Source organism: Raphanus sativus, chromosome 1 (assembly GCF_000801105.2).
Source record: "Raphanus sativus cultivar WK10039 chromosome 1, ASM80110v3, whole genome shotgun sequence".
NCBI lineage: Eukaryota > Viridiplantae > Streptophyta > Magnoliopsida > Brassicales > Brassicaceae > Raphanus > Raphanus sativus.
Genome location: NC_079511.1, coordinates 944,475 through 972,225, shown reverse-complemented (window position 1 = coordinate 972,225; position 27,751 = coordinate 944,475). Strand labels below are relative to the sequence as shown.

The window sequence follows — 27,751 nt, the reverse complement described above, 5'->3', positions numbered from 1 at the left end:
AGGTGGGGGGTAGGTACCTCAATTGTGTATTCTCAAGGCGAATAGCTTCTATTATGCACAAGATTCTCTCTACAACTTAATGATAACTAGCTCTGCTTAGGGATAATGAGTACAAAGAGATAATCGTTCAAGCTGGGAGAATCTATGAGGTAAACACTTCTCCTCAAATGCTTTTGTTTATTAATGAAACTGAATGGTTGCCTTTATACTAGAGTTCCATCTGAAATTGTTGTGTTCAAAAAAAGTGAAAAAGTGGTAGGAATGACAGCGGTGTGTGGTATTCCCACTTTCTGGTGGCATATATAAAACTCGAAGCATAGGCAATTGCATTAGAGTCTGGCGTAAGCATATCCTTTCTTAATGTTGGTTGTTGTGTTCTCTAGGTTTTTGTTGATGGTGGAATCCGAAAATTCATATATATTGGTTGGGAATTCTACTTGATGCAAGGCAAGATAAGCATGGTATTTTCTTTTTGTTACCCTCAATCCGTTTCCTCATTATGTAACTTAAAATTATTTTTCTTGCTTGGTTTTGCTCCCCTCTTCAGAATTTGTTTTATAACTGTAGGTGTGTCTAGGTTGTTTTTAGTAGGAGCTACAATAAGTGTTTTTGGTTAGGGCTTTACGCCGTGCAGATCAATCTGTTTCAAAACAAGTAAAAAACTCATTGATAATCGTAGCAACTGGAGTTAAAAATATTAAAGCCAAAACATTTTCTTTAGAAGTTGAATTCTTATTAATCTTAACATATCCTTGTATAGGGATACAAAACCAGGAAAACTTAAACCTAATTCATAAAACATAACACTAGAAGATAAGAATCAGGGTCGTTTAAAGTTAGGATCCAAGGAAATAAAGAGGAAAGATGAGAGTAGAGTAGGTTAGAAGAGATGATAAGAGAAGAGACAAGTGTTTCATATAAGGAGATGCGTGTATGAGATCAAAACAAACTACTTAGCGAAGTTGTGATAGGAGAGAAAAAACTATTTGAAAACTTAGTTTTCTTACTGAAGAGTATGGGTGTAAGCTTGACTTTACAATGTTGAAGTGTTTTGATTAAGGTAGTCTTATATCAAAACTATTGCTTTTTAGATAAAAATAGCTCCAAGGTTATCGCCTTGTTGGGCTTAGCGCCACGATATTTAATCACCATGATGATCACATATGGTCTCTTTTTGCCCTATTGCAGACATAAAATTGTATATGTTAACGTTTTTGCTAGAATCTGGTTAGCATTTCTTTCAGACATTGTTGATAGCCTATATTTCTCTGTGGTGAACCTTTCCTGTGAAAGGCAAACAAGAACTCTTGTTTCTTGATACCAGATATGATCTCAGCTTGGTTCTCACCTGATGAGGTTCGTCCTCTGTTTGAATTTCTATTTTTGTTTACCAGGATACTGGATTTAGCGTGGAGTACATAAATGATTCAGGGGAAAAGGCTGTGAGTGTGCTCATTAGTTTCCAAACTCTCATTAAACTTTAATAGCATCAATATTTGCCACCCTTTAATATATACATTCAAGAACTCTGAGAGACGATTACATTTTTTTCTAATTGCAGCTGATATTACCTTGCCATCGGTAGCTGATCAAGTGAGGGCAATGTGGAAGGAAGCTTATGAGAATTTTTAGTTTTGTTGTTAATTTCATAGTTTTATATGGGTATGGTTATAAGTTTTCTTTTAGCTATGTTGTTTAATCTCATAATTATTTTAAATGATGGACCTAAGGAAGAGACTTTGTCTTTTAATTATTTTAAATGATGGACCTAGGGAAGAGACTTTGTCTTTTAATTATTTTAAATGGCCACCAAAGCTTTTGTGTTAAAGACATCACTAGAGAGAGTCTTGCTGCGAGTTTATAAGCACATTATTAGGTTTCTAACCAAATACACAAATCTCCTCACCACTTCATTGCGCATCAGTGAGTGAGCCGGCTTAACGTTCTGACTGGTTCTTGGGCCAAATAAACAAGGTCCGAAACTACTTTTGGTTTGTTTGATGTCATCTGCTCTTTTTTATTTAAGTTGATCATGTGTTGTTATTTCTGGTCATGAGAGTATAGCTAGTTTTGAATCGGCTATTTATACTTTTATTAACAGCAAAGATCTGGGTTAATGAGCAACTAAGTGGTTTTTACATCATAAAAGCTCTGGAGAGTTAGTGATCTGTCTAGCATTCATCATCCTCTTCCATTTATCCTTGAGATCAGATGAAACACGTGTGGGGTGGAACACCGTCTTCCCCATTTGAAGAATTTTGCTCCATGGCATCTTCTTTCTTACTTCTGGTGCAAATTTCTCCACTCCTCGCTAAACCAATAACATATAATATATCAACGAAAAATTCTTAACATAAAATAATTGAAAACAGATTAGTGTTCAAGAATCATATACCATGAGCATTTCTTCTTCTTGAGCAGTCCAAAGCTGTCTCCTTATACGAACAGCATCAGTCGATATCTGTATCATAAACACAAGAATGGATAGGTTATTAGTTTTGAAACATGAACATTTATATACCAAACTTAATCAGGAAGTATGTTACAAAGATAGAGAGAATAAGCCGAAGAAGATTGGACCCTACCTCGTTGAAAAGGCACAATTAGTGACACGTAGTGCTCGGCTAGCAAATTGAAGAGTGCTCTCGGTTTCATCTGCATGGATCTGACATTAAAACGAATATAATACTGTTAGTTGAACTAAAGCAATCAAAGAGAAAACTGAAGACTGCTATTTCTCCTTGCTTATCCTCATGCTATACTATTGGTAATTAATACGTACTGCTGCAAGTGTTATATTGCCCTTCTCTAGATACTTGGCGTCTGACAAAGTTTTTTCTTTCGAGCTCCATATTGCTTTCTCTTTTTCTTCACGTTCAGCAGCAAGTTCCTCCTCCAATGAAGCAAATTTTGTTTCAAGGTTGTGAAAATCTTCCTGATAAATGCAAAGTAGACGCATTAGGATGAGAATTTGATTTAAACAAAGGTATATTATCTTAATCTAAAAAATACAAAAAGGTAGGCTTAGAATTGGATTCCACCGCAAACCTCTAGTTTAGTTTTATCCTGCATGGCATTCTTAAGCTTCGATTCAGTATCTTCTAGCTTTGTTTTCGTCTTCTCAGAAGAGGTTGACAGACTCGCTATATTCTTCTCAAGAGATTCAATGAGAGAGAGGAGATACGACCTCTCCGACTCATGGTGTTCTGAGAGCATCTGACAAAATGGATAAAACACCAAAAATACATTTTGACGCTGGAAAGTTGAAGGAAGAAAAGGAACCTAATAAATTCCGTTTGAAGGAAACCAAACCTCTAGCTTCGATTTATCCTGCATGGCATTCTTAAGCTTCGATTCAGTATCTTTTAGCTTTGTTTTCGTCTTCTCAGAAGAGGTTGACAGACTCGCTATATTCTTCTCAAGACATTCTATGCGAGAGAGGAGATCCAACTTTTTCGACTCATGGTGTTCTGAGAGCATCTGACAAAATGGTTAAAACACCAAAATTACATTTTGACACTGGAAAGTTGGAGAAAGAAAGGAAAGACTCTATTAAATTTCGTTTGAAGAAACCAAACCTCTAGTTTAGTTTTATCCTGCATGGCATTCTTAAGCTTCGATTCAGTATCTTCTAGCTTTGTTTTCGTCTTCTCAGAAGAGGTTGACAGACTCGCTACATTCTTCTCAAGAGATTCTATGAGAGAGAGGAGATACGACCTCTCCGACTCATGGTGTTCTGAGAGCATCTGACAAAATGGTTAAAACACCAAAATTACATTTTGACACTGGAAAGTTGGAGGAAGAAAAGAAGAACTCTAATATATTTCGTTTGAAGGAAACTGAAATACCATTAGAGAAGTTCCATGCTTGTGGGCTTCTTGACTTAGTTCTTCTATTTGGCTCTGCAGACCAGCACACTGTGGAAAGGAATATCCAGAATTTAGCTAACTATACAGACAGATTTTACCATCAAGTGTAGGGTGTGAAGAGAACATGATTTTGGACCACCTCATTCTCAATGTCAACAACTTTTTGTCTCAGACAAGATTGGACATTTTGATAGCTGCTGATATGTGAAGCCTGCTGCTCAAAACTTTGGCGCATATTCAATGTGAAATCCTGCAGTGAGAAATTATAATTTAGAAAATGATGATCGTCTATTTTTATTACATGCCATAATTGGGGTGTGCTGCCTAAACACAGCTTCCGCCCCCTACAGAATCTACTAAACAACGCAGAATACTTACATGTATCAAAGGAGAGAAGAAAGCAAAATCTTGGAGACCCTCATCCATAACTAAGGATATGGTTTCCAGCGATGCTTTACACTTTTGTAACTCAGATGCTAAGACTTCAACTTCTGTTGCGACGCTGACCAGAGAGTTAAAATTATCCTTCACAGTAGCAAGTAAGAAAATCAATTAGGCAATGGTGAAATGGTTGACAACAATGATAATCTGCCTTTGAAATTTGTCAGATTATTGGGATGAATAACCAACCTTAAGCACATGATTGACTTCAGATTCGTTGGACATAAGTTGATCGCGAGCAATCTGGGCCTCTTCTCTAGCAGCATGAATCTCTTCTTCAATCTATAAATTTCATAAAACATAAGAGGTTTTCAAACGCGCAAATTAGTATCAAAACAAGACTAGAAAGTTTGACTGCATTTAGGTGGCTGGATATAACAGCAGAGCATAATCAGTTAAAGAACCAACGGATACCTCAGCAATTTTTTCCCTGGCACATGTAGTCTGCACAGTAGCTAACCTAACAAGATCATCAAGATTTTTCTTGCTTGAAGATTTCTCAGTTTCCAGCATGTTTATCTTTTGACAAAACGTATCAACAGGGTAAGAAGCATAAAGCCGAAAGAGAAATAGCTACTTAACTACACGTTCCGGTTGTAGGTAAAGAAAAGAATAAATGCACCTTCTCTTGGAGTTGCTTAATGAGAAGAATATCCTCTGGATCCCTAAGATGCACATTGCTTTCATCCCGATGCACATTACCAGCGACTCGACAATATAAATGCTTGCATGTTGCTTCACCAGATAAATCATTTTCCCCCAAAAACTTTGCCTTAAGGTACTCAATTTGTATTCCGTTGGTGATTCTCTATTGGAAGGTGCAGAGTAATAATAAGAAACAGGAAACAAAAGCTACTGATGTTGACAAGGACAAAATATTACCTCAGTTTCATATTGCAAGAAAAGATCCTCATATTCCCGAGTTTTCTGCCTGATTGATGTTTCATATTGCAAGAAAAGATCCTCATATTCCCGAGTTTTCTGCCTGATTGATGATGGTTTCTTTCTCCTAGTCACATGCACTAAAGCACATGGATCTGGAAGTGCAGAATCTTCAAGGGTTTCATCGACACTATTTTCATCTTGCTCGCTGATGCTACATAAACGTTTGTTTTCGGATCTTTCAGATTTAAGAGAGGATCCCCTTGACAAGCCATGAGAATGATCCTGATATGCAAGAGGTAAAGTATTTTTATGGCTGAAAAAAACAAAAATTTCTCATGTTTTTGTTGGCCATTTATATAATTTTACCTCTGACGTGGAGGAGTCCCGTGAAAGGTGACCAGTACCCCATGTATCCCTCCTCTTTCCCTGCAAGGATATGTTTTCGAATAAATGTTTAAACTCTAAAGGTATCACTAAAACAAGAATGGAAGAAATTTTTTTTAGAAAAAACCTTCTTAAAGTGATCCGGCTCACGCTTCTCATCTCTATTCGAAAAAAGAACCAGTGAACTCAAGTTCTCAATTTTCTTTGCTTGCTCTTGCAGAACTTTTTCCCTCTGAGCTTGTGCCTTTTTCTCCTCATTTAGTTCCATTGCTATCCGCTCTCTTTCTAATTCAGACTGTAGAAAACGGTTTGTATCGAAAACATATTAAAACTAATCAACTAAAGAACCAAGAACACAGATGCCAGACCTTCAACAAGGTGTTGCGCAAGTTAAGAATATCTTCGTCCGAATGGTCAGAGTGAGAAGTCTGCAATAGAAAAGCTGATCATTTACACAATCTATAAGCATAAAAAAAAGCTTTGAGTATTAAAATGAAAACAATTTAGCAACCTTTGGTTTGGATCTGTGCTCCTCGATTTCCTTCTTTTGGCGCTTTAACAAAGCAGCATCAGTCGATATCTGTATCATAAACACAAGAATGGATAGGTTATTAGTTTTGAAACATGAACATTTATATACCAAACTTAATCAGGAAGTATGTTACAAAGATAGAGAGAATAAGCCGAAGAAGACTGGATCCTACCTCGTTGACATGGGCACAATTAGTGACACGTAGTGCTCGGCTAGCAAACTGAAGAGTGCTCTTGGTTTCATCTGCATGGATCTGACATTAAAACGAATATAACATTGTTAGTTGTCCTAAAGCAATCAAAGAGAAAACTGAAGACTGCTATTTCTCCTTGCTTATGCTCATGCTATACTATTGGTGATTAGTACGTACTGGTGCAAGTGTTATATTGCATATGATAGCTGTATTTGCATTTCCACCTAAAGCGGGTTGCAAGATCCTTGTAAGCTTGCTGTCTCGGTACGGAACATGACCACTGATTCAGTTAAAAAAGATATCAATAAGACTTTACACATTATACTTATGTACCATATGCCTTTTTTAACGTAACAAAACTAGACCAAAACTTACCCTCGATTTTCAACTCCTTCACTCAGTTTTGTAATTACAGTCCCGAGTGTCATCAAGCTCTTATTTATATGTGAGCCTTCCTTCAGCCTAACACCCTCTGCACCTGTTTTTGAAGCCCGTTCCGAACCAGCTAGATCCACTAAATTCTATAAGCAAAAAAAGAAAGATGAAACGCAAAATAACATGTTGTATATCAGGAGAAGGAAAACGGTAGTTCCAACAGATAGTACCAGAACAGAAACACGGACTGCATCACAGGCATTTCCAACACCTTCGTCTTGCGTCTTCTGACTACTTTCTATAATCTGTTTGATGAAAAAGCTTGCCTGTTTAAATTCAGCTTACACATAATTGAGCACTAAGGTTGAGTATATACCATGCGGAAAATAGTGTGAGATCTGCTACTGTGAGCATTCATATTTGTCTCCCCAATATGCCGATGAGCTGAAATTTATCCCAAAGAGAAATGAAAAACCATTAGTAAATGAGTATTAGAAACACCAAGATTGAGACAGATGATTAAAAACAAGGGATGCATACAAATGCATGTACGCAGGCTATGAAAACATATAAAAACTTTGTGTGGAAAGAACAAGGTAGAACAAAAATAATGTGAAGAGAAGAGGAAGTACATTCTCCAAATTCCATTATTTCAAGGACTTGTTGAGGGGAAGCGACAATTTGTTCTCGTAGTCCAGCCACAAAGATTCCTTTCTGCAACACTTAAGCCCATCAGGGTCGCTAGAGAAATTGTAAAAGCGGATTGTAAGAGAAAATAAATATGTACCTCTAGATTCTCATGAATCTGCAGTTTGCGGTGTTCAGGAGCCAAGAGATCGTTTATATCTTCGTTATAAATCTCGAGGTACGACATACGCAATAGAAAATCCCTGCTTGCATCCTTGTCGTGAAGCAAATAAAAGCTAATCAAAAAACATTGCACAAATAGCACTACATCTAAAGAAAAAACACACTTGACAAGTTAGGAGATGAACCTGATATACATTCTCAAACAAATCATGAACAGCAAGAGGGATGATTCCTGGTTCACTCTGTGAGCCTCGCATCGTATGCGTCTTCCCACTGTTCGTTTGACCATAAGCAAAGACGGTTCCTCCAAAATGAAATAGAAACTCAGTACTGAAATATCAATCAAAATCGAAGCAAAACTAATCGAACAGCTACGCGAATCAGCTTCTGAGGATTACCGTTGAATCCCCGAACGGCAGCAGCGACGATATCCTTCGTCCGAGTTTCATACACTTGAGCGGTTTTACAATCTTCTCCGAGAATCCTATCTGTTGTTGCAAGTTGCAAGAGAGAGAGAGGATTAAAAATTTTGAGAAAAGATGGAGAGAGGAACGAGAAGACGAGCTGAAGAAAAGTTACCGAAGAAAAAAGATTGATTGGGCATGAAAATCGAATCCGAAGAGATCTTCCACGGACTCTTCATCGCGTCCTCCGTGGAAATCGGACGAGATCTGACTGAGACGTGTATTCTCTCCATCTCCGAACCCCCGATTATCTTCTCCGCCGGCGAAACAAAACCTGAAAGTTTCAGGTGTTCCCTCCACTCTCTTCCACTACACTGTTGACCCCATAAGGTTTTAGAATTTCAAAACCGGATCAAACCAATTAAACCAGATGAGATTTCGTCCAATGCGCCATTAGTAAATTTGATGCAAATATTTAAATGTGTAACTAGTTTTTTCTTTGCTTGAAACAAATTTTATTAAAACCGTCCGAGAATGGAGATAAAGTTTAGATTAAGCCAATTCTAACAAAATCACCAGAAAAGGAAAAAAACTTATCTAATTTTGATTCATATGTGGGTTGGTTTAGGTATATAATAATAACTCGTCTGGGCGGATATATTTTTATATTTTAAAGAATTATTATTTATATTTTTTATTAGGTATTATTAATATATATATAGTGATTTATTTAATATATTTTACTTTGTTATTAATTTTTATTACATAGTAATATATTTTCAAGTTAGGTACAATAAAATAACAATATAAAAAAATCAAATAGATATCCTCCTTCAAAATATATTTTTCTTTCATTTTTACATTTTGCTATAACACATTTTTAAAATTTATTTATTTCTATTATAGAAGAAGAAAAACAGAGTTATGTACGTTTACATGATAAGGAATAAATCAGAGTTACTTGCTGAAAAATGAACTTCGAGAAAAGAGCGGGTGCATGATCGATCACCACTATACCGGCGGAATACACATATCAAACAGATACGGACTGTTCAACTGTACGAAGGAGCAGTCCATATCAGACAGACTACTCGGGTACTATAGACATGCAAAAAAAAAAGACATAACATTAACTCTTGCCCGATGCGAAGATCAATCTACCTCTTCTTTGTTGTAACCACCAAGTTGGCGGGTGAAAAGTGCCCGTATCATGGATCTTCAATGCACGACGTTTCACACCTTGAAGAACACGCCCAAACTTAATGGTGATGGGCTCCAAACTGGTATGAAAGCTCCGATCTTTCATGTAGTCAACGAGATCGCGCCCGCCTACCTCCAGGAATTTTCTGAAATAGAGGCAAACCAACCAAGTCATTTGCAATAAAAAAAGAAGCCTCTTTTGGGAGATCTTTCCATGTTTCTTGTTTTTTTTGTCTCAACAGCAATCTTTGACTTTTCAGAATCTGATTCCACCACTTTAGAAGACTCTACACTAGTACACTTGGCTTTCCATTGTTGAGTCGGTCTTTGATCGCTGAGATATCTTCATGTATCAGTGATTCTCTTTCAAACTGATGGCTAGCAACTTCAGTATTACTTGAGAGTACCACCTCCTCCTCGAGAGTTGTTTCTTCATCCGAGAGTTGGCCCTGAGTTTCACCAGGTGTTCTATTTAGGAACTTTATGTAACTGGACCATCCAATCTGACGTATCTTTCCCCTCCCATGTGAAAAAATGTGACACCTTTGCTTTCTTGAAGCTAGGCTTTCCTTCTTGCACGGCACGTCACTTGCGGTTGTGTTGTTCTTCTCTGTTAGGCGCGAAGAGGATAGGAAACTAGAGTTTTGTCATTTTGTGGGGGTTTCTACTCTTAATATGTCTTCTCTAACTCAACCATGTTTGCAATTTACGAGAGGAGAGGAAAAAGTAGATGCACCATTGAGGTTTTGAAGAGGTTTGTTCAACGATTGTCTTCTTGGGAAACGATGAAAGATTCTCTTCTCTTCATTCTCTGTTCCAAGAATACGGTGTTCTTCTCGGATGTTTGCTTGTGTTCTTGTTCGTACAAAAGAACGGCGTTATCCACCGAAAGTGAGAAATTCGACCACGTCTTCGTGAGATCACCGTAATACATATACTCAGAAAAATAATCTGCTCATCAAACCCTGCGATCGTCATCAAATAATATATAGTCGTTTCTTTATTTTCCTTTTTCACTAGCTCACGTGCAAAATTACCGTTAGTCCCTATTTACGTACCCTGTCTTGAAAATTCAAAAAGAAATAAGCATATGACAGAAACAATCCCAACTAAACTATGTACGTACGTGTTGATTGAAAGTTGAGGTTTTTGCTTTGGCAGGAGAAACGATTCCAAGTATTAACATAAACAGTCCATTTATTTTTACAATACTGTTTTGACCGTGGAGCTACGTTGTTGGGAAAATAGTGTCCCACATTTTGAAACTACTCTAAGCTCTCCCCTAATTCATTTAATTATATTACAATTTACAACCCTAGCGAGCTAAGTACACCCTTGTGGAACTAATGCTTACCGTCTTAGTGAGGAACGTTTCAAATAAATTGAAGCTAAGTACGATAGGATAGGCACGAGAAAGAGCTGATTCTTGATAAGATTTACACATGTGATAAGCGTGAGAAAGACGGGTAAATTTGGTTAACTGTCACCCGTCTTGAAAGAAGGTGGCGGCGAGTCCATAGATGGTTCATGGTTGGGTTTGGCGATGGAAACGTGTGCACCAAAGATAGGTTCAGACAGAGTTGTGTATATTCTGATAATACTTTGGATATAAACTCTGATAATCTAAAGTAATAAGAAAAAGAAAAAACTGGAGTTGTATGAAATACTACACCGACATACACTGTATATTTATGTACAGAGAGAAAGCTTTCTTCTCTAAATTTGAATATTCGTTTTCATGGTTCCGATGGCCAAGCTCCTACGCAGAGAGACGTGATGTTCATGAAATCCAGCGGCTCCCGAACCCCTCATTTGTAATGGACTGCAAGGAAGGAAGAATAGCCAACTGCTAAATCATGAAGAGTTCCTACCAAACAAAAGAATTTTATAAGCATGAAATGCAGAGGGGGGGGGGGGGGGTATATATATGTCTTGACACAGCATACAAAATTAAGGCGGATCTAAAGCTGTTTTGTGGTTACCATTGATATGCTATCAAGGGTTTGGTTTATACGAGAAGGAAGAAGAATATAGATGGAGTGGAAGAGAATAAGGAGGCGGGAAGAGTTGAAGAGTAATTGGCTTACGTGGCAAGAAGTTGTTATGAGTTTGTTACTTGGCCTCGTTACTACGTAAGAGAACCCAAAGTCAATTCATTTTACAATTCTTTAGCTGTGTTGTTGGATGAGCTCACTGGTGTGGAGACTTTATACGTATTTGTATTGTATACGGAGAGAAAAGGAATACAATATACGCAATTTCTATCAACCATTTCCAATAAACTGTGGTGAAGCTGGCTTTTATAAAATTTAAGAACTTACCAGTGATGAAGATTAGAGGAGAACCACGTTGATGAATTTCCTCTTGGCTATTAATGCAAGCCGCCACCATTTGTTTGGTGTCCCATTAGCTCTACATTTGTTTGCTATTAATAAATACCCATTCTTTCTACTAATTTTGAGGAGTGAATGGATTCCATTTTGTTGCATGATACGGCACATACGTTAGGGGTTGCAACATATATGTTTTTTTCTTTTATATAGTTTCTGCTTCCGGTAATAAACAAGTGTTACTATGTTTGGGCCCTGCCAAAATAAGGCTTTACTCATCTACAGGTCCAAAAGTCGCCCATTTAACGAAATAAATATTTTATTTCGTTTTTTCTTATTTCGAGAAGACAATAAGTAGGGACCACCATTTCCATCGTTTCTTTTCTTGGGTTCTCTTTTACCCGAAAATCCGTAGAGGGAGCATTCGTAGCAGAGGAGAGGACAATAATAGGTTTACAAAAATGAAGAAGGAAAGTAGCTCTTTGATGTCGATTTTACTGCTGCTATCACTCTCATTTCTGGCTAGCTCGAAACGTCACGGTACGTGGTTCCTTTCATTTTATTTTTTTAATCTCCTCATAACATATGCCGATTCCTAGCTTGACTCGGATTTGTCTTTCACCATTTGGCCGTTTTTATTTCTTTTTGAGAATCAGATTGTAGGATAGATGATTATTATTATTATTATGTTGATTCCATACCGAAAATAAATCCGTTAAAGAAAGTAACTCTTAAGGAGGACTAAGAAGTGTTAGAATGGTTGCAGGAAACCCTGCTAGTGAAATGGTAAACGTCTTGAACCAGAATAGAACAGCCTGGAAACTTGGAAAACTAAATGAGAGCCCTGGCCTTGGCTGCATAGCCCTCCAGTATGCTGAGCTCTGCCAAGATAATTGCAATGTCAACAACACTTTGACCTGCGAACCTCCTGAAGACGACTTCACACAGGTTTTTGCCCCCAACTGTGGTGTAGAACTTCCCACTTTTGGTACCATAACAGGCCACGTTCTCGGCGGCTGCGGCACCCACTATGCGACCCCACAAGCCTCCTTCTCAGACATTCTCTTCAGAGATAACAAATCCTTGTTGGTGCTCAGAAACAGGTCGCACACTGAGGTTGGAGTGGGAATGGCTAGGTTGCATAAAGGTACCTACTTTTGGTGCATTCTGTTTAGTGATGGTCGAACAAACTCTTCCTTTGCTCTGGAAGCCAATGGCCGGGGAATCAAACAAAGAAAAGGCTGCTACAGCGGAAGTGCTTTTTCTTGTAGCAATGCACACACTATTTGTATGCGTCTTCTCAACAGCTGTCTGGCCATTCTTTTGTCTTCCTTCTGTCTATTTAGACATTATTGTTGGTGTCCTTTTTTCTAAGTGTGTGTAGTTTCTTTAACCTAAATAATGAAAGACTAGTGAGTCACCTGTTGTAGCTGAAATGATATATTGGAATGCGTTTTTTGAACAGAAGAGAGAACTAATCAAACAAGTTTTAGATAGGACTCCTGTCATAGGAATGAAAGTTTCAAGGATATATATACGTATGGAGTTTGCTTGCAGCAAGAACAGAGTTTTAGGGCAGATAGAAAGAGAGCATGATAATGGAATCTGGGGTCATTTGAACTTGATAATGAGAAGGGTGTCGCATGCACTTTGCTTAGTTGATGCAGCCACCTTCGAGCACATATATCACAGGTAGATATGCTTCAAGGGTGGTGGCGGGAACATTATTATTCTCAGAAAAAAAAAACAATCAGACCGAGCACGAGAACGCGTGAGCAAGAGTCAATAAGGAAACGTCAAGGGCGAGATTTGCTCTCAAAGATCCACATTAACAAAGCGTAATTATAAGTTTAAAAGTAACATGTAGGTGTGAGTCAAATAACGTTTACAAACACTTTCCACTTGAGAATGATTATTTATAACAGCATGAAAAACAAACAAAAAAAAACACCACTTCTCAGAGGCAAAGGAAATAAAGAGGAAACTAGACGACTCATTTATTTGCTTGGACATATAATAAGGCATTTGAGGATCCATACTGCGCTGTGCACTCAGGAGAACAATGACCGTGTCTTATTGCGTTCCAGTCGAGCTTCCCTCTGGTAGACAAAGCATAGAAAGTGCAATCAGATATATTTATATATAAATATACAAGCAGAGAAGTTGGTATGTAAAATTTCACAAGAACCTCTTTCTTTTTGCATTCCTTGTACACATCAAAATGATCCTGGCATTTACTCTTGTCTGATCCAAATTCTTCAAGACCTATTATGAAATTTGTCCCACGTTATAAGATAATCAAGATCATGAATCTGAACTCTAATCATATGGGACTCAACACACCATTGAACTTGAGGGGGGGACATATTCAAATAGATGAGACATAATTCAATGAATAATTAGGAGAAAACGAGTTGCAATATCGAGAGAGAGCGTGACTCACATTTCAGAGATGCAGAGTACTGATGGTAACATGGAGAATCAGATATCCGAGCTGCGCTAGGGTACGCCGCCGCCGCCCCGCCTTTCGTCGCCATTTCCCCTTCGCTCACCGTCTTTCTCCGTTGAAGTGAATCTCATTTTATCTTCTCAGTCAAATGGGCCTTTTAAATAAAAAGGTTTTGCATAGTGGCAGGCCTTTTCAGTCCGGCCCAAATTAAAAGAGCAAACATTAAATTGCAACGCAAGGCAAGCAAATCATTCATGTTTTAGTACTAACTGTAATTTAGGGGCTCATTTTGATTCCGGTTCCTCTTTTACAGCCAGATCTAAATCTATCTTACTCTTATTACAAATCATCTTGCAGTTGCGGTCTCATCATTTTCTTCTGCAGCATCAATAAGAGCTTGGTAAGATTTGTCTTGAAGGTGCCCCGATTGCCTCAACAATTCCAAAACGGTCTCTTTACTAGTAACATCCGACTCCTCTTCACAGAGCTTGAAGAAGCCTGAGAGCACCAACACCTTGGGCCTCCAATTGCTGGACCCTTGCGCAGAAAAAGCTTGTTTCAGACAAGCCAAAGCCTGTGTGATACTCCTCTTTCTGGTATGACCATCGGCTAGAATCTCCCAAGTACCTGGGCTCGGCTTTCCCCCCATTTCAATCATGTGGTCGAACAACCCTTCAGCCTTGTCCAGCTGGTCGTTTTTAACGTACACATTCATAAGAAGGTTAGGTATCCTGGGGTCAAAAGAAGACTTGACAGGAAGCCACTCCTCATATACCTTCTCGGCACCTTCAATATCTCCCATCCTCACCAAGGAGGAGACGAGAGCATGGTATCCCAGATTGGGAATGCTGGGTACAACAGATTTGTAGACATTCCAAACCCGGAACAGCTCTTTCTTGTTACCAAGGCTGCCGTACAAGCTCAAGAGGTAGTGATAAGGGATACGATTACGGCCAGTAATCCTGGCCTCAACCTTCCTCAGGGCATCCTCAGCTTTCTGGGATTCGCCCATCTTAATGTACATGGTGGCCATGGTGCTAAAAGTGGTCCAGTTGGGATTGATGGAAGCATCAGATTTCATCTGGTGATAGACAAGCTCCATTTGGTCAACGGAGGAGCAGGAGGAGAGCCAGATGTTGTAGGAGTAGATGTCGAGACGAATATCTTTCTGCTTCATCTCGAAGACCATAGCGTCAACTTTGTCGTACTCCCTAAGGTTCATGTAGAGAGTCATCATAACGTTGAAGGGAAGAGGGTGAAGGGCGTAACCTTTCTGCCTCATAGTGTCGATCAGGGCTTCAGCTTTGTCTCTGGACTTGGCCCGAACATAGGCATTGAGGAGGGAGCCATAGACTCTGCGGTCCTTAAAGTTGTCAGGGAGAGTGAGGAAGAAGTCTTGGGCGTCTGAAATACCACGGACTTTGCCGATGAGGTCGAGCTGGATGGCAGCATCACTTGCAGACAACCGAAACCTTTCGCCTCGCTGGTTCATCCAGTCGTACACCTCAAGAGCTTGGTTAGGACGCTTATACTTGCGAAGCTCCTTGACGACCCGACAGAGCTCCCACTTGGTAAGCTTACGGCCTCCTTTCTCCCACTGATTCAAGACGGAGGCCGCACCCAGCTCCGGCTTCTCCATCAGAGATATCTTCTTGTAGATTGCATTCCACTGGATAATCGGCCTTCTCTCGTAGTCCACCGTTCCGTAGCCATACACCTGGGAGATGGAGCACACGATTATTGCCGCCGTCTTCTTCTTCATTGGAGCAACGGAGACTACGACGGGTGGTAATTTGGGGCGAGGGAGGCGAGCATATGAGGCGGAGGAGGAAGCCAGCGGAACATTGCGATTCTGTACCGCCTGAAGCAGCATCTCTCTCTCTCTCTCTCTCTCGTTAGGTCTTGTCTGACGATAAGGCGATTGACTATGAAGAAAAGAAAGAGGGGTAAATTGGTAATTTACTACCTCACTACTGAAGTTGGGCTCAGCTCAAAGGCCCAAATACACAATAGGTAGGTGTAGGTGTATATCGTTACATCAACTCCTCTCTCACTCTCTCTCGGGATATAACAAAGTTAGTTAATGTATCGTCTCTCTTAACATCCTGGCCATTTCTTATGCAAATGATCTTCCTTCTTCATATCCTCGTGCACGTATACTTTGGCTCTTTTTACCTGCATTCCATCAACTCAAAACAGTTTTTAACTATTCAACATTGCATTTCCACTTCTGATTAAGCATTTCCCCAATTTACCATAACAATGGGAGGGAAACCTCGCCGCAGTTCGAGTCTGTCGAAGCCTTGTTCAGAAAACAAGCACTTGTATCCATCCACTGAGGGCTGCTCGCTGCTCAAACCAATGACAAAAACAACTTTATAAGAGGATGCTATCTTCTGTGACTAAGAATTTGCTTTCTAATCTATTCTGATGAAAATATACTCACTTCACCAGGTACGTGAAATTTCTGTTCCGCAACTCCTCCACCCCCACCTCTTCTTCTTTTGAGTATCTGCGTTGCACAAGAAAACCTTTTTTTATCTCCTCCTGAATACCTACCCTACCCCTCTACAAGCATCAACCTCACTCACCTCCACGGAAAAGCTTCTTCACAAAACCGTGATATTCCATTCATAGCACCAAAAGTGTCTATGTGAACCCACTCTTCGCCCACTACATTTGCGGGATGGCCTGCGACACATGCAAGGCACCAGGTAAAATTAAATCATATCATACGAGGCAAATTACTCAACCACCAAAAACGATGATTACGTATACAGAGGGCATGTGGGACGAACAGAGACTGGCTGCTGAAATAACGAGAAACCCCAAAAAGAATATGTCACTCACTTATCTGATGCAAGCGCTTAAGAGCATAGCCGCTTGGATAGTTGTTGTAGGATGCCATGAATGTTACAATCGTGCACCCTGCACTATAGGACATGATTAAGTAGGCTACCAAATCCCTTTTCTTCTCTTTACATAGCAAAGATAAACTGCCTACTATTTCTACCTGATTACAAATAATGCTACCATAACCATGTTCACCAGTTTCCAAATAGTTTTCTTCCTGTTATTGTAGCTGTATAAAAGTGTATCAAAAAGGGCACTTGAGTGAATGAATAAAAGAACGCTCTAGCTATGATTGAAAGCTTAGCTAGCATACATCCTGCTAGCAGCAACTGCAGCAGATAAGTTGAGCATTGGCACTGAACTAATAATAAAGCGGAGTTCCTGCATATGTTTAAGAAAAATAGGTAAGCCTCTGTCAGCAAAGGAAACTTCAATGGGCTACTAAGACAAGTAATCCATCTGAATACCTTGTGTGGAAGTTTAGAGTAGAGTATAACAAAGGATAAAACAGGAAGAATTAGGAATGGAACCCTCCTGTCAAGTATGGTACCAAGCTGCATAATCCAAAAAGAGAACCAAATGAAAAAATATTTTACAGATATCCTCCTAACTCGAAGGGAATAAGACAATATGAGCAGGTCAAGTAATTACCAGGGAAAGAGGATAAGCTATTAGTAATGATCGTGGGAGTGCCGAGGTGAAGTACCAATGAATGGAATGTGTCTTGTTTAGCAACTAGTTGTCAAGGAACAACATAGAGTTTAACAAAAAGGCAAGGCCAAAATCTTAGCAAAATAAGTTCTGCATTGGAAATTACACTAGTGTATGGAACTCTAAATGGTTATCATTGTAAAGAAGGGAATCCTCTAATCAGCAGCGGATGAGATGCTAAAAAGTGATCTATGACACAAGAAAAAAAAACAAATTTTGAAGGATACACCCCAGTCAGAACTCCGGTTCAGAATGGAGTTAAACCAGAAAACTTCAAACTCTGGCCAGACAAACTTCTTCCACATGATAGAGTCAACGGAAATGGTAAGACCTGTGCTAAGATTAATTTCAAAAAGCCCGACTCGGAAACTAGAGTCCTAACGGGAAAATGCAAATAGATCACAGAATGGAGAGGAAATTTAACCAACCTACAGCCACCACAGCGATTCCAACACAAAACTTAAGTGCTTTCCAGAAGGAGATCGATCTGGTCTGTCATTGATAAACGTAAAGCAAGCACCCCCCATCAGAAGAAAACATCAAAGTAAACATACAGAAGTTCAGAAACCAGACTATTCATCATCAGCTCACCAATAAAAACTCAAGACCGATAGGCCCGAGCAGTAACATCACATCACATCTGAAGATTACAGTGGAAAAAATCTGGGTATCAGATGAAAAACATGTGAGAAAAAGAAACAAGTTCCGGAGGCCATGACGACTATTATAATCAGGAAATGATGTTTTAAAAGGAAAAGTACATACCAGGAAGCTCAAAGCACAATAAAAGTTTCCCTTTAACCAATTACCATATGCCAGATTAACTGCACAACCGAGATTTCACAAGATTAGAAGCAAACGGGAGCAATGCCAAAAAGGAAAATGGGGAAGATTCTGAAGGAGATTAGTAGTGGAGTAAGACGAATAGAAGAAATCACCTAATCCCAAAGCAAGAATATTAGGTAGAGGACGAGTGCAGTAGAAAAGAAAATGAAATTGCAGACTGGTGAGAAGTACAAAGAAAGATTCCACTTGAGGTCCAAACTTTTTTCTTATCTGTCAAAGAGGTAAATTTTAAGTGAAGAAGGTGCAGCTGAGGTATCCCAATACCAAAGAATCAGGTAGAGAAGTGGAGAATGGAAACAAGCAGTAGAGAAAATTACTAAGTAGCAAATAAAACTTCATACCTGAATCCGGAAAAACCTTAGTGTAGATAAAATAATGCAGCCAAGCACCAAACGAGCTATACAAGAGTTAATAAAGAAACACAATTGGTTTAGGGGTGGTAGTTTAAAATTCAAGAAGACAAGTGTTAAAGCGATTCCATGAGGGAGAATCCAAGGGAAAGAAAAAGAAGAGAAACCTGCAACAAGGCTATAAATCTTGGGGAAGCCAAGGCAGGTGATAATGGAGACAAGGGGTGATGCAAAAAAAGAGACTATGAAGGCTCCTGCAAGAAGAGATCAAATACTATTAGTCTATCAAGCAAGAATCAGAAAATAATCCAAGGAATAGCAAGGCAACAGTGAGTGGTTACCAATAAAAGTTCGAGGGACAACACCGGGGAATTCCAAATGATCATACTGACAGAGAATAAAACAACTCAGTAAAACGACTTTACGATTGAAACATGCCTTCAGAAGAGGTTACTCACAGAGTCCAAACGATGGCGATGGAAAAGAATGTCGTGCATTGACTGGCAAATTCAGAACGAGAGAGAGAGAGAGAGAGCACTCAGTAAAGAAAAAAAAAAGGGGGAGTAGATCAAAGAAGGAGGGAGGGGGTACCTACCTGTACGTTGAAGCTCTCTTCCACCTTAGTGTATGGAGCCATGAGCACATAAATTGCAGCTATAGCTCCCAGAATCAGATCATATCCTGCTCCCACAACAACAACAACAGAATCTCAAAAAGTTTCAATTAGAAAGAAACGAGCATGGTCAAATCAACAACTACCATAGGATTGAAGAAACTTGGTCATTTTCGTTTCCGTCGGCATCGTCTGTCTCTCTGTCTGTCTGTGCAACTTCCTTCCCTTCTCTCGGTATAGATCGATATCAGTCAGGCAGCAGCACGACTCCGATGGAAACAGAAAATTTTAAAATGGGCCTGCATGTTATTTTTATATGGGTGGGCTCGTATTTATTTATTTGGGCTGACATCTAAGCCCATTAATATATGCTCAGTGTTTCTCTTTCTTTCTTTTAGAAGAAGAGAAATCGGGAGAGAGAAGGCATCAGGCATCACCATCATATCATGGCTGCTGCAGCGGAAGAAGAAAAGGAGTTCTACCTGAGGTACTATGTCGGGCACAAGGGAAAATTTGGACACGAGTTCCTGGAGTTCGAGTTTAGACCGGACGGTAAGCTCCGTTACGCCAATAACTCAAACTACAAAAACGATACGATGATCCGGAAGGAGGTGTTTCTCACCCCCGCCCTTCTCTCCGAATGCAAGCGTATCGTCTCCGACAGCGAGGTCTTCTTTTTTTTTCTATTACAAACTTCTCAGATTTGGTTCTATTTTTTTTCGATTCCCGTCCGCTCTAGCTAGCCTGCCTAGGTCGGAACTCGATTAGGGTTTTGTCTATGAAAATTGGAAATATATATATATATATATATATGAAACTGATATTTGTGATCTTATTACGTGTGTCACTAACTTGTAACGACTTTACATGAATTTTTACCGTCATTAGCTCTTCCGCAACTTGCAGTATATTTTGTGTGCCTCGCCTCACTCACTCGTGATTATTTTTTTATTTTTTTTTCTGGGGGTAGATAATGAAAGAAGATGATTTTAAGTGGCCGGAACCTGACCGTGTTGGAAGACAAGAGCTTGAGATCGTTATGGGAAATGAGCATATCTCCTTCGCTACCTCTAAGATTGGTTCTCTTGTTGATGTCCAGAGCAGTGATGATCCTGAAGGTCTTCGCATCTTCTACTATCTTGTTCAGGTAGAATGATACTTCTTAATTCTCCCTAAATGACTCTGTCATTGTTTCTCAATGTTAACCTTGAACATATGGCGTCTAGTTTGTAACACCAAACTTTTCCGATGTTGTTTGTTCTTTTATCAGCTGATTGATAATGTTTCTATTTGGCATACATCTCTTGTTACTTTATTTGCCTTAACTAACATATTCCTTTTCAAACAATCGTATGGTTGCAGGACTTGAAATGTCTTGTTTTTTCGCTCATCTCGCTTCACTTCAAGATCAAGCCTATTTAGAGAAAGAAGAAATCAGTCTACTTGCTGCTGATGGGAGTATATGGCTGAAGTTTTTTTTTTTTGTATGTTTCTGGCTCATTACTATTACTGAGAGTAATGCTAGTTTCTTGTTCTGTTAACTTGAAAACCTTGAGTTCCACTCATATCCTGTTTTTTCAATGAATCTTAAATGAGCGTTGGTATCGTAATGGACAATGGATTGGCACTTCAAAATCAGCTGGGCTTTTTCTATCTACTGTTATTTTCAATATTAGTAACAAAACGAAAACGGGCAAATCTAAAGATGTCTGGACGGAATCAGCTAACAGAAACGCTCAAATTAGTGCGTGCGTGGTTTTAGACTAGTAGTAAGTAACTATGTTGATCAGAGGACAGCCTGTTACCCAGAAGAATGGCTGCTGCTCAACTTGATACACTAGCAATATCCTGTTATTGTCAATCAGTCTTTGAGTCCACAACCTTAAGCCATGCCATTTATTTAGACAAACGTGTGTTTCGGAGTCTTGTGTATTCTCTTTCATTTCACTTGTACTTGGGTTGTTCGTATGTAATTAAGCTCACTGGTCCTTTTGGTCGCTTATTTTACTCTTTTAGCATATCAACATTTCCTCACCAGCATTATGCTTTTTACGTCGACGACGATATAATGTCTCTTTGCCTGACAATTTTCACCCCGTTGTATTCAAAACCCACCTTTTTTATGGTAGATGTCAAATATGGATTGCGAAACTCGTCTAAAAAAATATATTTGTAAATGTATAAATCAGCAATATAAGAGGATTTGCAGCTGAGAAACAAACAGTTTGTCCAATACTTACAACACTGACCCATATCATATCATATCCGTGGGTGGGTGGAACTTTGCAAACTAACATCCGAAAATACAAAAGCTTATACATGATACATACAGACATTTACATACAAATCCGCCTGCAGAAAGAGTCGCATCTATATTTATCTCACTGTTGGTGGCGGAGAAGGAGGCGTTCCAGTTGGTGGAGCTGAGCCTTCAAGGCAGCGTGGTCTTGTCGCATCCTCTGCAACCTATCCTCAACCATAATCATCTCCTCTCTCAGGAAATGCATTCTCTTCTCCAGCCATCCAACACTCTCCCCAATCCCATTCTTGTCGTAGCTGCTGTAGTATTCACTACCCATTTGCACTTGCTCCGGTCCTCTCTTCAGAAGTACCACTATCGTTACCTATGTCCAGACTCCCACTTATCAGCATCTTCTCTTTATTTCTCTCATACCATACCAATTTTTTAATTTATAAACTAGAAAACAAATACTGCATTCTACTTCTTTTCTTTTTTTTGATTACCTGCATCAGTAGGATCACTGCAAATGCTATCACTAAAGCATGCCTTGTCCCGCTTTGCCTCTTCACAAATGATGTCACATTCACCAATGATTCCCTTAAAATATTCACTACCCCTCCTCCTCTTTCTCCAGCTATCTCCACCCTCTGCTCTTCACATTCAGATACTTTTTCTTCGCTTGCTGATAGCATTTCACCATCCTCACTCAACTTGATACCTGTGTCAGAATAAGTTGTCAGCCAGCTTTCCACTTGGGGGAAAAAACTTCTCTTATTGATCACTCAGTACCACAAACCTTCTTGGTTCTCCAGCTTCTTCTGTTTCAACAATTCATGTGCCTCCACGTATAGTCATAAAATAAAAATAAAAACTAGTTTAGGAGCCTGTACAAACTGGAAAAAAATGTCACACCCAATGGCTACATAAGTACCATTCTTATCCATGCTGCATAAGCCTCTCTACACTCTTCCAAAGTCGACTGCACTATTTTTCCTGCAACAACTCATGAACGCATCAATTATAAGAGGCCAGATCCAACAATCATGAATACTGAGTGCCGAGAGAAGCATATAAAAAATGCTGTGAAATCGTTCAAGGGCAATCCAAAGAATTAATGATGCCAAACAAACCTTTCCACACTGTTCTCTTAGAGAAGGCCACATTGACATACACATCTAGTATAGAACTTTCTATCGAGTCTCTGCAATCTCTTTTCACATCCCAGACCCCCTGGATTAATGCAAAGGCAACATATTCACCTTTAACACAAATCACTCAGCACTAATATGTAAAATTTCTTCCTACCTCTACCGTAAAGTAATCTGCGTAAGGCACATCAGTGATCTCTTGCGATGTTTCAATAACCAGATGGCTAGCAAAATAATGATAATATCAGACAACAGAGAATAGGAATGTATTGCGATCATTAAAAGTGATTCGCTTCTAAACAGAGCAGCGATTCTATCAAATACCTATCTCTGTACATCCGAAATTTCTGTGACTCCTGGCAGCCACCAAACTTTGCACCTTTGAGAGGAATTAAAAGGTCATGCATACCAATATTTGATATACAATGTAACTGAATCTATCCCAATCGAAAGAAAAATATTACCAAAATATATTTTTATCGGATGTTGAAATGAGACTTTGCGAGTGTGTCCAAGCTTTTCATGATGTTCCCAAGAGCTACAACTAAAATCTGCAAATAAAAATGTCTCTTCTGATTATTAAAAAAAAAATACCCCGGAAGAGAGAGAGAAATGTGTACGTATGCAATAACACCAGCAGCAAAATGATTCCATCACTTATCGCTTTACCTTTATCTCCACAATTTTTATGGAAAGATTCAACAAAACTGACAGCGCCATCTGAAAAAAACAATCTAAAGAACTCTTCTACTGGAATCTGCAAACATAAAGAAACTCTGTTTAAATACATATGAAACTTCTGGTTTCAGTTAATGCTTATATTCTCATAAATGGTTACATAATTATATCTATCCCATAGGGCAAAAAAAATGTGACATTACCGGAAATTTTGCCTCTGCTACCTTTGTAAAATCAGATGATACTGCATGCAAGGAACATAAAAATGAGTGGCGAGTTCAAAAGACAACATGAAAAGAGATCGCAGTAACCAAAAAAAATATAGATAAGAGATCATGCATCAACGAAAAAACTATATCAGCAGGAAATGGGGTCTCCATATTGTGTGCAAGGTGCGACAAAATGAGAACTAGTCTAACTTGTGAAGTACCATCAAGAGGCAAGAAAATAGCTAAGCTGCCCATTCTGATAGGCTCTTCACCGTAAAACCAGTATGAGACGGTTTATCCATTGGCCATTTAAATTTCAAACAGAGTCAGTGTCAAAAGAGCAAGCTAAAAGATAGACACATACAAACATACACCTCGAAACAGCATGAAGATAATTATGGCTGTCCAATTTAAGTGGACAGCAACTTCTTTCTAAAAATTAGGAGAAACCCAAGCGTTTGCATTCTTAATACTATCTACCAACACTTGGACATGATCCTAGCAAAAAAAAATCCCCGTTGAGCCTACTGAAAACACTAGCATTCAGAAACTTAAACAGTTGACGTGAAAATGATAACCAAAGCCATTGCCGAAAAAAAAAAAAAAAAAAAGCGAGGAAGGACTTTAACTACATTTTGGTGCATTTAAGTCTTCAGGCTTAGAGTTGACGATATTGGTTGAAGAAGAGGCCACACTATCTACAAGTGGTTCTGAGTGCCGCTGAACAGTTACGGATGAAGGTGAAAGGCCATTTTGACTAATAACAGGAACACTGGAACTGCCAGAAAGATGAGGTGTTTCATCCCTGAGAAGTGAAGGATAGTGAGGCATGAAGCAGTTAGAGGAAGCAGGTAAAGCATATAGAAGGAGGAAACAAAGAACCTAGATGGGGAATCTAGGTCAGTCGCCAAATCCAAAGTAGTGAGTACCCTGTTAACAAGTCCATCGTTGTTGGACTCAGATAAAGAATCCTGAAGAGTAAAGGTGAGGATTAAAGAAAGAAGAAGTAAGCAGTGTATTAGGGGAAGAGGGTTGTTTGGAAACCTGAAGCTGGGCTTCTGATTTGAGAGGAGAACCATATTCAACCCATCCATCATGGATAAGCTTGAAAGCTTCATCACGGGAAAGAAAGGATGCAAAAAAGTACTGAAACAGGGAAAGTCAGGAGAGTGGGGGAAAGAAGGAAAATAGAGTAGAGAGGAGAGGAGAGGAGATGATACCTTCTTCCCACCAGCTAAAATCTCAATGGCATTGGGGAAAATACCAGCAGTCTTTGCTCGTTTAACAGAGGAGATTTCCGCAAATGGAATAATTTTCTGAAACAGGAAAAGAAAAGAGAGGACGTTAAAGCAAGCAAGCAAACAATGAGGAAGGAAATAAATGAATGATTGGATTGGATTGGATTGGAGAAGAAGAGAGTAGAAGAGTACCTTGGTCTCATAGCCAAAGATGTTAGAGTAAAAGCAGATATAGTGAATGAAGAGGTACATATGACCCTGCAAGCAAAAAAGAAAGAAAGGTGAGAGGAATATAGTGTTGAGAAAGATCAAAAAGAGATACACCATTTACCTGGAGAAGAATACTCTCTTGACAAGCACAGTTGAAATCTTGAACAAGGACCTACACCATACATACATACATACATAAAAAAAAAAGCATTCCATTGGTTACTGAGATAGTAGCAGCAGGCCAAGCCAAGCCAAGCCTACAAATACTTACTTCTTCAGCTGGAAGCCGAAATAATTGCCTATACTCTTCACTCCTCGATATGACTTCAGACTAAGACGAGTTCAAAATCCAGATCAGAAGACAAGACATACTCAATTCAATCAAAAAAAAAATGAATCAGATCAGCACCTGGTTTTCACCACCACGACTAGGGCTTGGAGACGAGGTGCGATCAGGTGAGCCACTAGAGCGCGATCCGTCGGGGGACGATGGTGAGGGATCGGAAACGACCAACTCCGGAGATGCAGTTGCAGATCCGTCCATGTTCATGACCCTCTCCGGAGTAGAAAGCATCGCCGTGAGACTTAAAAGAAAAAAAAAAGAGGATGTTATGTTCTCTGATGAGAAAGAGAAAGGGAAAGTGTGCTCGCTCGGTTTGGCGGTCGTTGGGTGCGGCCTACTTCGTCAACGTCAACTGCACATTTTAGTCAAACACACATCCCCGAATTGGGCTTCGTGGCCCATCCACACAAACAGTCTCAAGACTCAAGAGATGGTGATTTTTAATTATGGGACACTTTCAAACCAAGTTAAGATATGCATTGTCATTTGTTATTCTTATAATTTTAATATTATAATTTTTAATTATGGGACACTTTACGGTAGAGTTTTAACATAATTTAAAATTATAAGAATAACAAATGACAATGCATATCTTAACTTGGTTTGAAAGTGTCCCATAATTAAAAATGGACAAGACTTGGGTTCACCCCCTATGGTGAAACTTTAAATTCACCACCTCCCTAATAACCAATCAAAGTGCCAACTAGATTAATGATTAAATAATTTAAAAAATAAATAATGTCATATTTAATAATGTTAATGTCTCTATTTAATCCCTAAACTCAAACTCTATACCCTAAATCCAAATTCTAAACCGTAAATTTTAAATTATAAATCCAAATTCAATACCCTAAACCCAAATCTTAAACCCTAAACCCAAACCACAAATCATAAACCAAAAAAACTAAACTCTAAACCCAAAACTATACCCTAAACTCAAACCCTAAACCCTAAACCCAAAACCTAGACTCTAAACCCAAACCATAAACCCTAAACCCAAACCGTAGACCCTAAACCCAAGCCCTAGACCGTAACTCAAACCATGAATTCTAAATCAAAACTTTAATTTTTAACCTTAAATTTCAAAAGAACAACATCAATATTAATCCAAATATTTAGGGTATAGGGTTTGGGTTTTGTATTTACGTTTTGGGTTTAGAGTCTAGGATTTGGGGTTTAGGGTATAGATTTGGGTTTAAAGTTCAGGTTTTTGGGTTTATGATTTATGGTTTGGGTTTAGGGTTTAAGATTTGGGTTTAGGGTTTAAGATTTGGGTTTATAATTTAGAATTTAAGGCTTAAAATTTGGATTTAGGATATAGATTTGAGTTTATGGATTAGATAGTGACATTAGCATTATTAAAATTGACACTATTTATTTTTTTAATTATTTTGGTTTTTGAAAAAATTATTTAATATTTTTTAATCATTGATCTAGTTGGCACTTTAATAGGTTATTAGGTAGGTGGTGAATTTAAAGGTTCACCATAAGGGGTGAACCTAAGTCTTGTGTGAAGAAGAATTGCTCCCAATATTAGCTTCGACATTGAAGCAAAAAATGAACTAAGAGATACCCACGTGGACTCAGACTTGGAGTCCTCAACCACAAATATTTAAAACCAACCTGAAGCCCTTGTGGAAATTTTTAACTGGGTTTGCCTGATTTGTTACGGCTACCATAACAATAAGGGAGAATTACCAATTGTGACTCAAAACTTGGAGTCAAACCCAAAAGAGTACCCCAACTTGGGTCAAAGGCAAAAGTAACTTAAAAGGCTATTGAAATTACAACTATCTCCTTGTGAACAAACAAAAAAACGGATTTTTTTTTACGTTTCTACCCCTCGCAAGTCGTCTGTAAACAGACGACTTGAAAATAAGTCGTCCAGACGACTTTAAGTTAAGTCGTCTGGACAGTTATTCTTAAACATAATTTAAAAATTTTGTAAAAAATATTTTGATAAGTGAAAAATTGGAATTATGTAATTAACATATGTCTTAAGAGATATAAATTAATATATAACAAATTTCAATTGTTTTCAGCCCAGATGAGTGAAAGTAGTGAGTCATGATATTCTTTAGTTTATGTTTCATCAACATATGTTGTAGTATTGTATGTGTTCTTAGGGTTAGATTTTGGAAAGCATTAAAACCGTTTTTGAAAATTTTTAAAATTACCTAGGCGTGTTCGTTTCTGTGTATAGTAAACACTATTGAAGTATAATTTGATTTTATAACGTGGTTAGTAAGTTAATTTAGTCATTTTAGTTTAGGGGTTCATTTTAGGGTATTGGACGACTTAATATTTAGTCTTCTGTTCCCAGACGACTAAATATTAGGTCGTCTGATGTACATTATCAGCCAGAATAAGTCGTCTAAACCGGACCAAACCTTAAAGTTTACCAATGTACTTTTAAAGCTAACCGGATTATTTACCCA

The 27,751-nt window shown here is 38.7% G+C and overlaps 7 protein-coding genes and 1 long non-coding RNA gene across 8 annotated transcripts; 3 read left to right on the top strand and 5 right to left on the bottom strand.

Moving 5' to 3' along the window:
* The first annotated feature begins 245 nt into the window (after nt 1-245).
* Nucleotides 246-1,729, top strand: LOC108834348 (uncharacterized). The gene is made up of 3 exons (XR_001946830.2): nt 246-461; nt 1,395-1,442; nt 1,562-1,729. It is a non-coding gene; the product is annotated as an uncharacterized LOC108834348 (long non-coding RNA).
* Nucleotides 1,730-2,065: 336 nt separating this feature from the next.
* LOC108814752 (kinesin-like protein KIN-7O) lies at nt 2,066-8,297 on the bottom strand. The gene is made up of 28 exons (XM_018587378.2): nt 8,069-8,297; nt 7,888-7,977; nt 7,675-7,793; nt 7,467-7,580; nt 7,312-7,393; nt 7,056-7,123; nt 6,910-6,984; nt 6,680-6,825; nt 6,482-6,584; nt 6,284-6,364; nt 6,091-6,159; nt 5,948-6,007; nt 5,707-5,874; nt 5,562-5,621; nt 5,193-5,477; nt 4,933-5,118; nt 4,725-4,829; nt 4,500-4,592; nt 4,248-4,394; nt 4,009-4,119; nt 3,849-3,917; nt 3,579-3,746; nt 3,313-3,480; nt 3,049-3,216; nt 2,783-2,935; nt 2,586-2,665; nt 2,396-2,461; nt 2,066-2,311 (listed from the first exon to the last, which is right to left on the bottom strand). The coding sequence occupies exons 1-27, from the start codon at nt 8,184-8,186 to the stop codon at nt 2,437-2,439; spliced, it is 3,111 nt and encodes a 1,036-aa protein (XP_018442880.2). The 5' UTR covers nt 8,187-8,297; the 3' UTR covers nt 2,066-2,311; nt 2,396-2,436.
* A 3,507-nt stretch (nt 8,298-11,804) lies between these two features.
* LOC108851054 (uncharacterized) lies at nt 11,805-12,859 on the top strand. Its single transcript, XM_018624485.2, has 2 exons — nt 11,805-11,963; nt 12,190-12,859. The coding sequence occupies exons 1-2, from the start codon at nt 11,885-11,887 to the stop codon at nt 12,795-12,797; spliced, it is 687 nt and encodes a 228-aa protein (XP_018479987.1). The 5' UTR covers nt 11,805-11,884; the 3' UTR covers nt 12,798-12,859.
* Nucleotides 12,860-13,245: 386 nt separating this feature from the next.
* On the bottom strand, nt 13,246-14,112 carry LOC130507985 (cytochrome c oxidase-assembly factor COX23, mitochondrial). The gene is made up of 3 exons (XM_057002995.1): nt 13,867-14,112; nt 13,612-13,688; nt 13,246-13,522 (listed from the first exon to the last, which is right to left on the bottom strand). The coding sequence occupies exons 1-3, from the start codon at nt 13,958-13,960 to the stop codon at nt 13,475-13,477; spliced, it is 219 nt and encodes a 72-aa protein (XP_056858975.1). The 5' UTR covers nt 13,961-14,112; the 3' UTR covers nt 13,246-13,474.
* Nucleotide 14,113: 1 nt separating this feature from the next.
* LOC108806138 (pentatricopeptide repeat-containing protein At1g02150) lies at nt 14,114-15,749 on the bottom strand. Its single transcript, XM_018578175.2, has one exon. It carries the CDS (start codon nt 15,743-15,745, stop codon nt 14,219-14,221), a length of 1,527 nt encoding a protein of 508 aa, XP_018433677.1. The 5' UTR covers nt 15,746-15,749; the 3' UTR covers nt 14,114-14,218.
* A 64-nt stretch (nt 15,750-15,813) lies between these two features.
* On the bottom strand, nt 15,814-19,547 carry LOC130507983 (dol-P-Man:Man(7)GlcNAc(2)-PP-Dol alpha-1,6-mannosyltransferase). The gene is made up of 20 exons (XM_057002985.1): nt 19,392-19,547; nt 19,228-19,313; nt 19,091-19,132; nt 18,974-19,019; nt 18,800-18,886; nt 18,624-18,679; nt 18,375-18,492; nt 18,202-18,260; nt 18,028-18,099; nt 17,865-17,928; nt 17,664-17,767; nt 17,377-17,448; nt 17,193-17,279; nt 17,039-17,106; nt 16,886-16,954; nt 16,723-16,805; nt 16,464-16,563; nt 16,319-16,384; nt 16,128-16,221; nt 15,814-16,047 (listed from the first exon to the last, which is right to left on the bottom strand). Exons 1-20 carry the CDS (start codon nt 19,432-19,434, stop codon nt 15,970-15,972), a joined length of 1,494 nt encoding a protein of 497 aa, XP_056858965.1. The 5' UTR covers nt 19,435-19,547; the 3' UTR covers nt 15,814-15,969.
* A 97-nt stretch (nt 19,548-19,644) lies between these two features.
* LOC108841285 (protein mago nashi homolog) lies at nt 19,645-20,883 on the top strand. Its single transcript, XM_018614061.2, has 3 exons — nt 19,645-19,913; nt 20,216-20,392; nt 20,608-20,883. The coding sequence occupies exons 1-3, from the start codon at nt 19,692-19,694 to the stop codon at nt 20,665-20,667; spliced, it is 459 nt and encodes a 152-aa protein (XP_018469563.1). The 5' UTR covers nt 19,645-19,691; the 3' UTR covers nt 20,668-20,883.
* Nucleotides 20,884-21,430: 547 nt separating this feature from the next.
* LOC108811571 (protein VASCULAR ASSOCIATED DEATH 1, chloroplastic) lies at nt 21,431-25,641 on the bottom strand. Its single transcript, XM_018583637.2, has 18 exons — nt 25,380-25,641; nt 25,242-25,301; nt 25,092-25,142; nt 24,953-25,018; nt 24,743-24,838; nt 24,567-24,668; nt 24,405-24,493; nt 24,155-24,327; nt 23,517-23,557; nt 23,305-23,392; nt 23,100-23,186; nt 22,960-23,014; nt 22,793-22,859; nt 22,618-22,717; nt 22,419-22,480; nt 22,284-22,326; nt 21,991-22,205; nt 21,431-21,869 (listed from the first exon to the last, which is right to left on the bottom strand). The coding sequence occupies exons 1-18, from the start codon at nt 25,542-25,544 to the stop codon at nt 21,627-21,629; spliced, it is 1,803 nt and encodes a 600-aa protein (XP_018439139.1). The 5' UTR covers nt 25,545-25,641; the 3' UTR covers nt 21,431-21,626.
* Between the last annotated feature and the right edge of the window lie 2,110 nt (nt 25,642-27,751).

Excerpts from the sequence above, each read along its gene's own strand:
- LOC108814752 (XM_018587378.2), bottom strand. The coding sequence starts at position 8,186 with ATGGAGAGAATACACGTCTCAGTCAGATCTCGTCCGATTTCCACGGAG. Across the intron at positions 6,160-6,283 it reads ATTGTGCCCATGTCAACGAG|ATATCGACTGATGCTGCTTT; the intron begins GTAGGATCCAGT and ends TTTATGATACAG. Across the intron at positions 2,462-2,585 it reads AATTGTGCCTTTTCAACGAG|ATATCGACTGATGCTGTTCG; the intron begins GTAGGGTCCAAT and ends TTTATGATACAG.
- LOC130507983 (XM_057002985.1), bottom strand. The coding sequence starts at position 19,434 with ATGCCGACGGAAACGAAAATGACCAAGTTTCTTCAATCCTATG. Across the intron at positions 16,222-16,318 it reads AATTTCACGTACCTGGTGAA|CGAGCAGCCCTCAGTGGATG; the intron begins GTGAGTATATTT and ends TGGTTTGAGCAG. Across the intron at positions 16,048-16,127 it reads GTTTCCCTCCCATTGTTATG|GTAAAAAGAGCCAAAGTATA; the intron begins GTAAATTGGGGA and ends GATGGAATGCAG.
- LOC108811571 (XM_018583637.2), bottom strand. The coding sequence starts at position 25,544 with ATGCTTTCTACTCCGGAGAGGGTCATGAACATGGACGGATCTGCAACT. Across the intron at positions 25,302-25,379 it reads GTCGTGGTGGTGAAAACCAG|TCTGAAGTCATATCGAGGAG; the intron begins GTGCTGATCTGA and ends AACTCGTCTTAG. Across the intron at positions 22,206-22,283 it reads GAAGCTGGAGAACCAAGAAG|GTATCAAGTTGAGTGAGGAT; the intron begins GTTTGTGGTACT and ends ATTCTGACACAG.
- LOC108841285 (XM_018614061.2), top strand. The coding sequence starts at position 19,692 with ATGGCTGCTGCAGCGGAAGAAGAAAAGGAGTTCTACCTGAGGTACTAT. Across the intron at positions 19,914-20,215 it reads GTATCGTCTCCGACAGCGAG|ATAATGAAAGAAGATGATTT; the intron begins GTCTTCTTTTTT and ends TTCTGGGGGTAG. Across the intron at positions 20,393-20,607 it reads TCTTCTACTATCTTGTTCAG|GACTTGAAATGTCTTGTTTT; the intron begins GTAGAATGATAC and ends GTATGGTTGCAG.
- LOC130507985 (XM_057002995.1), bottom strand. The coding sequence starts at position 13,960 with ATGGCGACGAAAGGCGGGGCGGCGGCGGCGTACCCTAGCGCAGCTCGG. Across the intron at positions 13,689-13,866 it reads GTACTCTGCATCTCTGAAAT|GTCTTGAAGAATTTGGATCA; the intron begins GTGAGTCACGCT and ends ATTTCATAATAG. Across the intron at positions 13,523-13,611 it reads AGGAATGCAAAAAGAAAGAG|AGGGAAGCTCGACTGGAACG; the intron begins GTTCTTGTGAAA and ends TTTGTCTACCAG.
- LOC108806138 (XM_018578175.2), bottom strand. The coding sequence starts at position 15,745 with ATGCTGCTTCAGGCGGTACAGAATCGCAATGTTCCGCTGGCTTCCTCC.
- LOC108851054 (XM_018624485.2), top strand. The coding sequence starts at position 11,885 with ATGAAGAAGGAAAGTAGCTCTTTGATGTCGATTTTACTGCTGCTATCA. Across the intron at positions 11,964-12,189 it reads GGCTAGCTCGAAACGTCACG|GAAACCCTGCTAGTGAAATG; the intron begins GTACGTGGTTCC and ends GAATGGTTGCAG.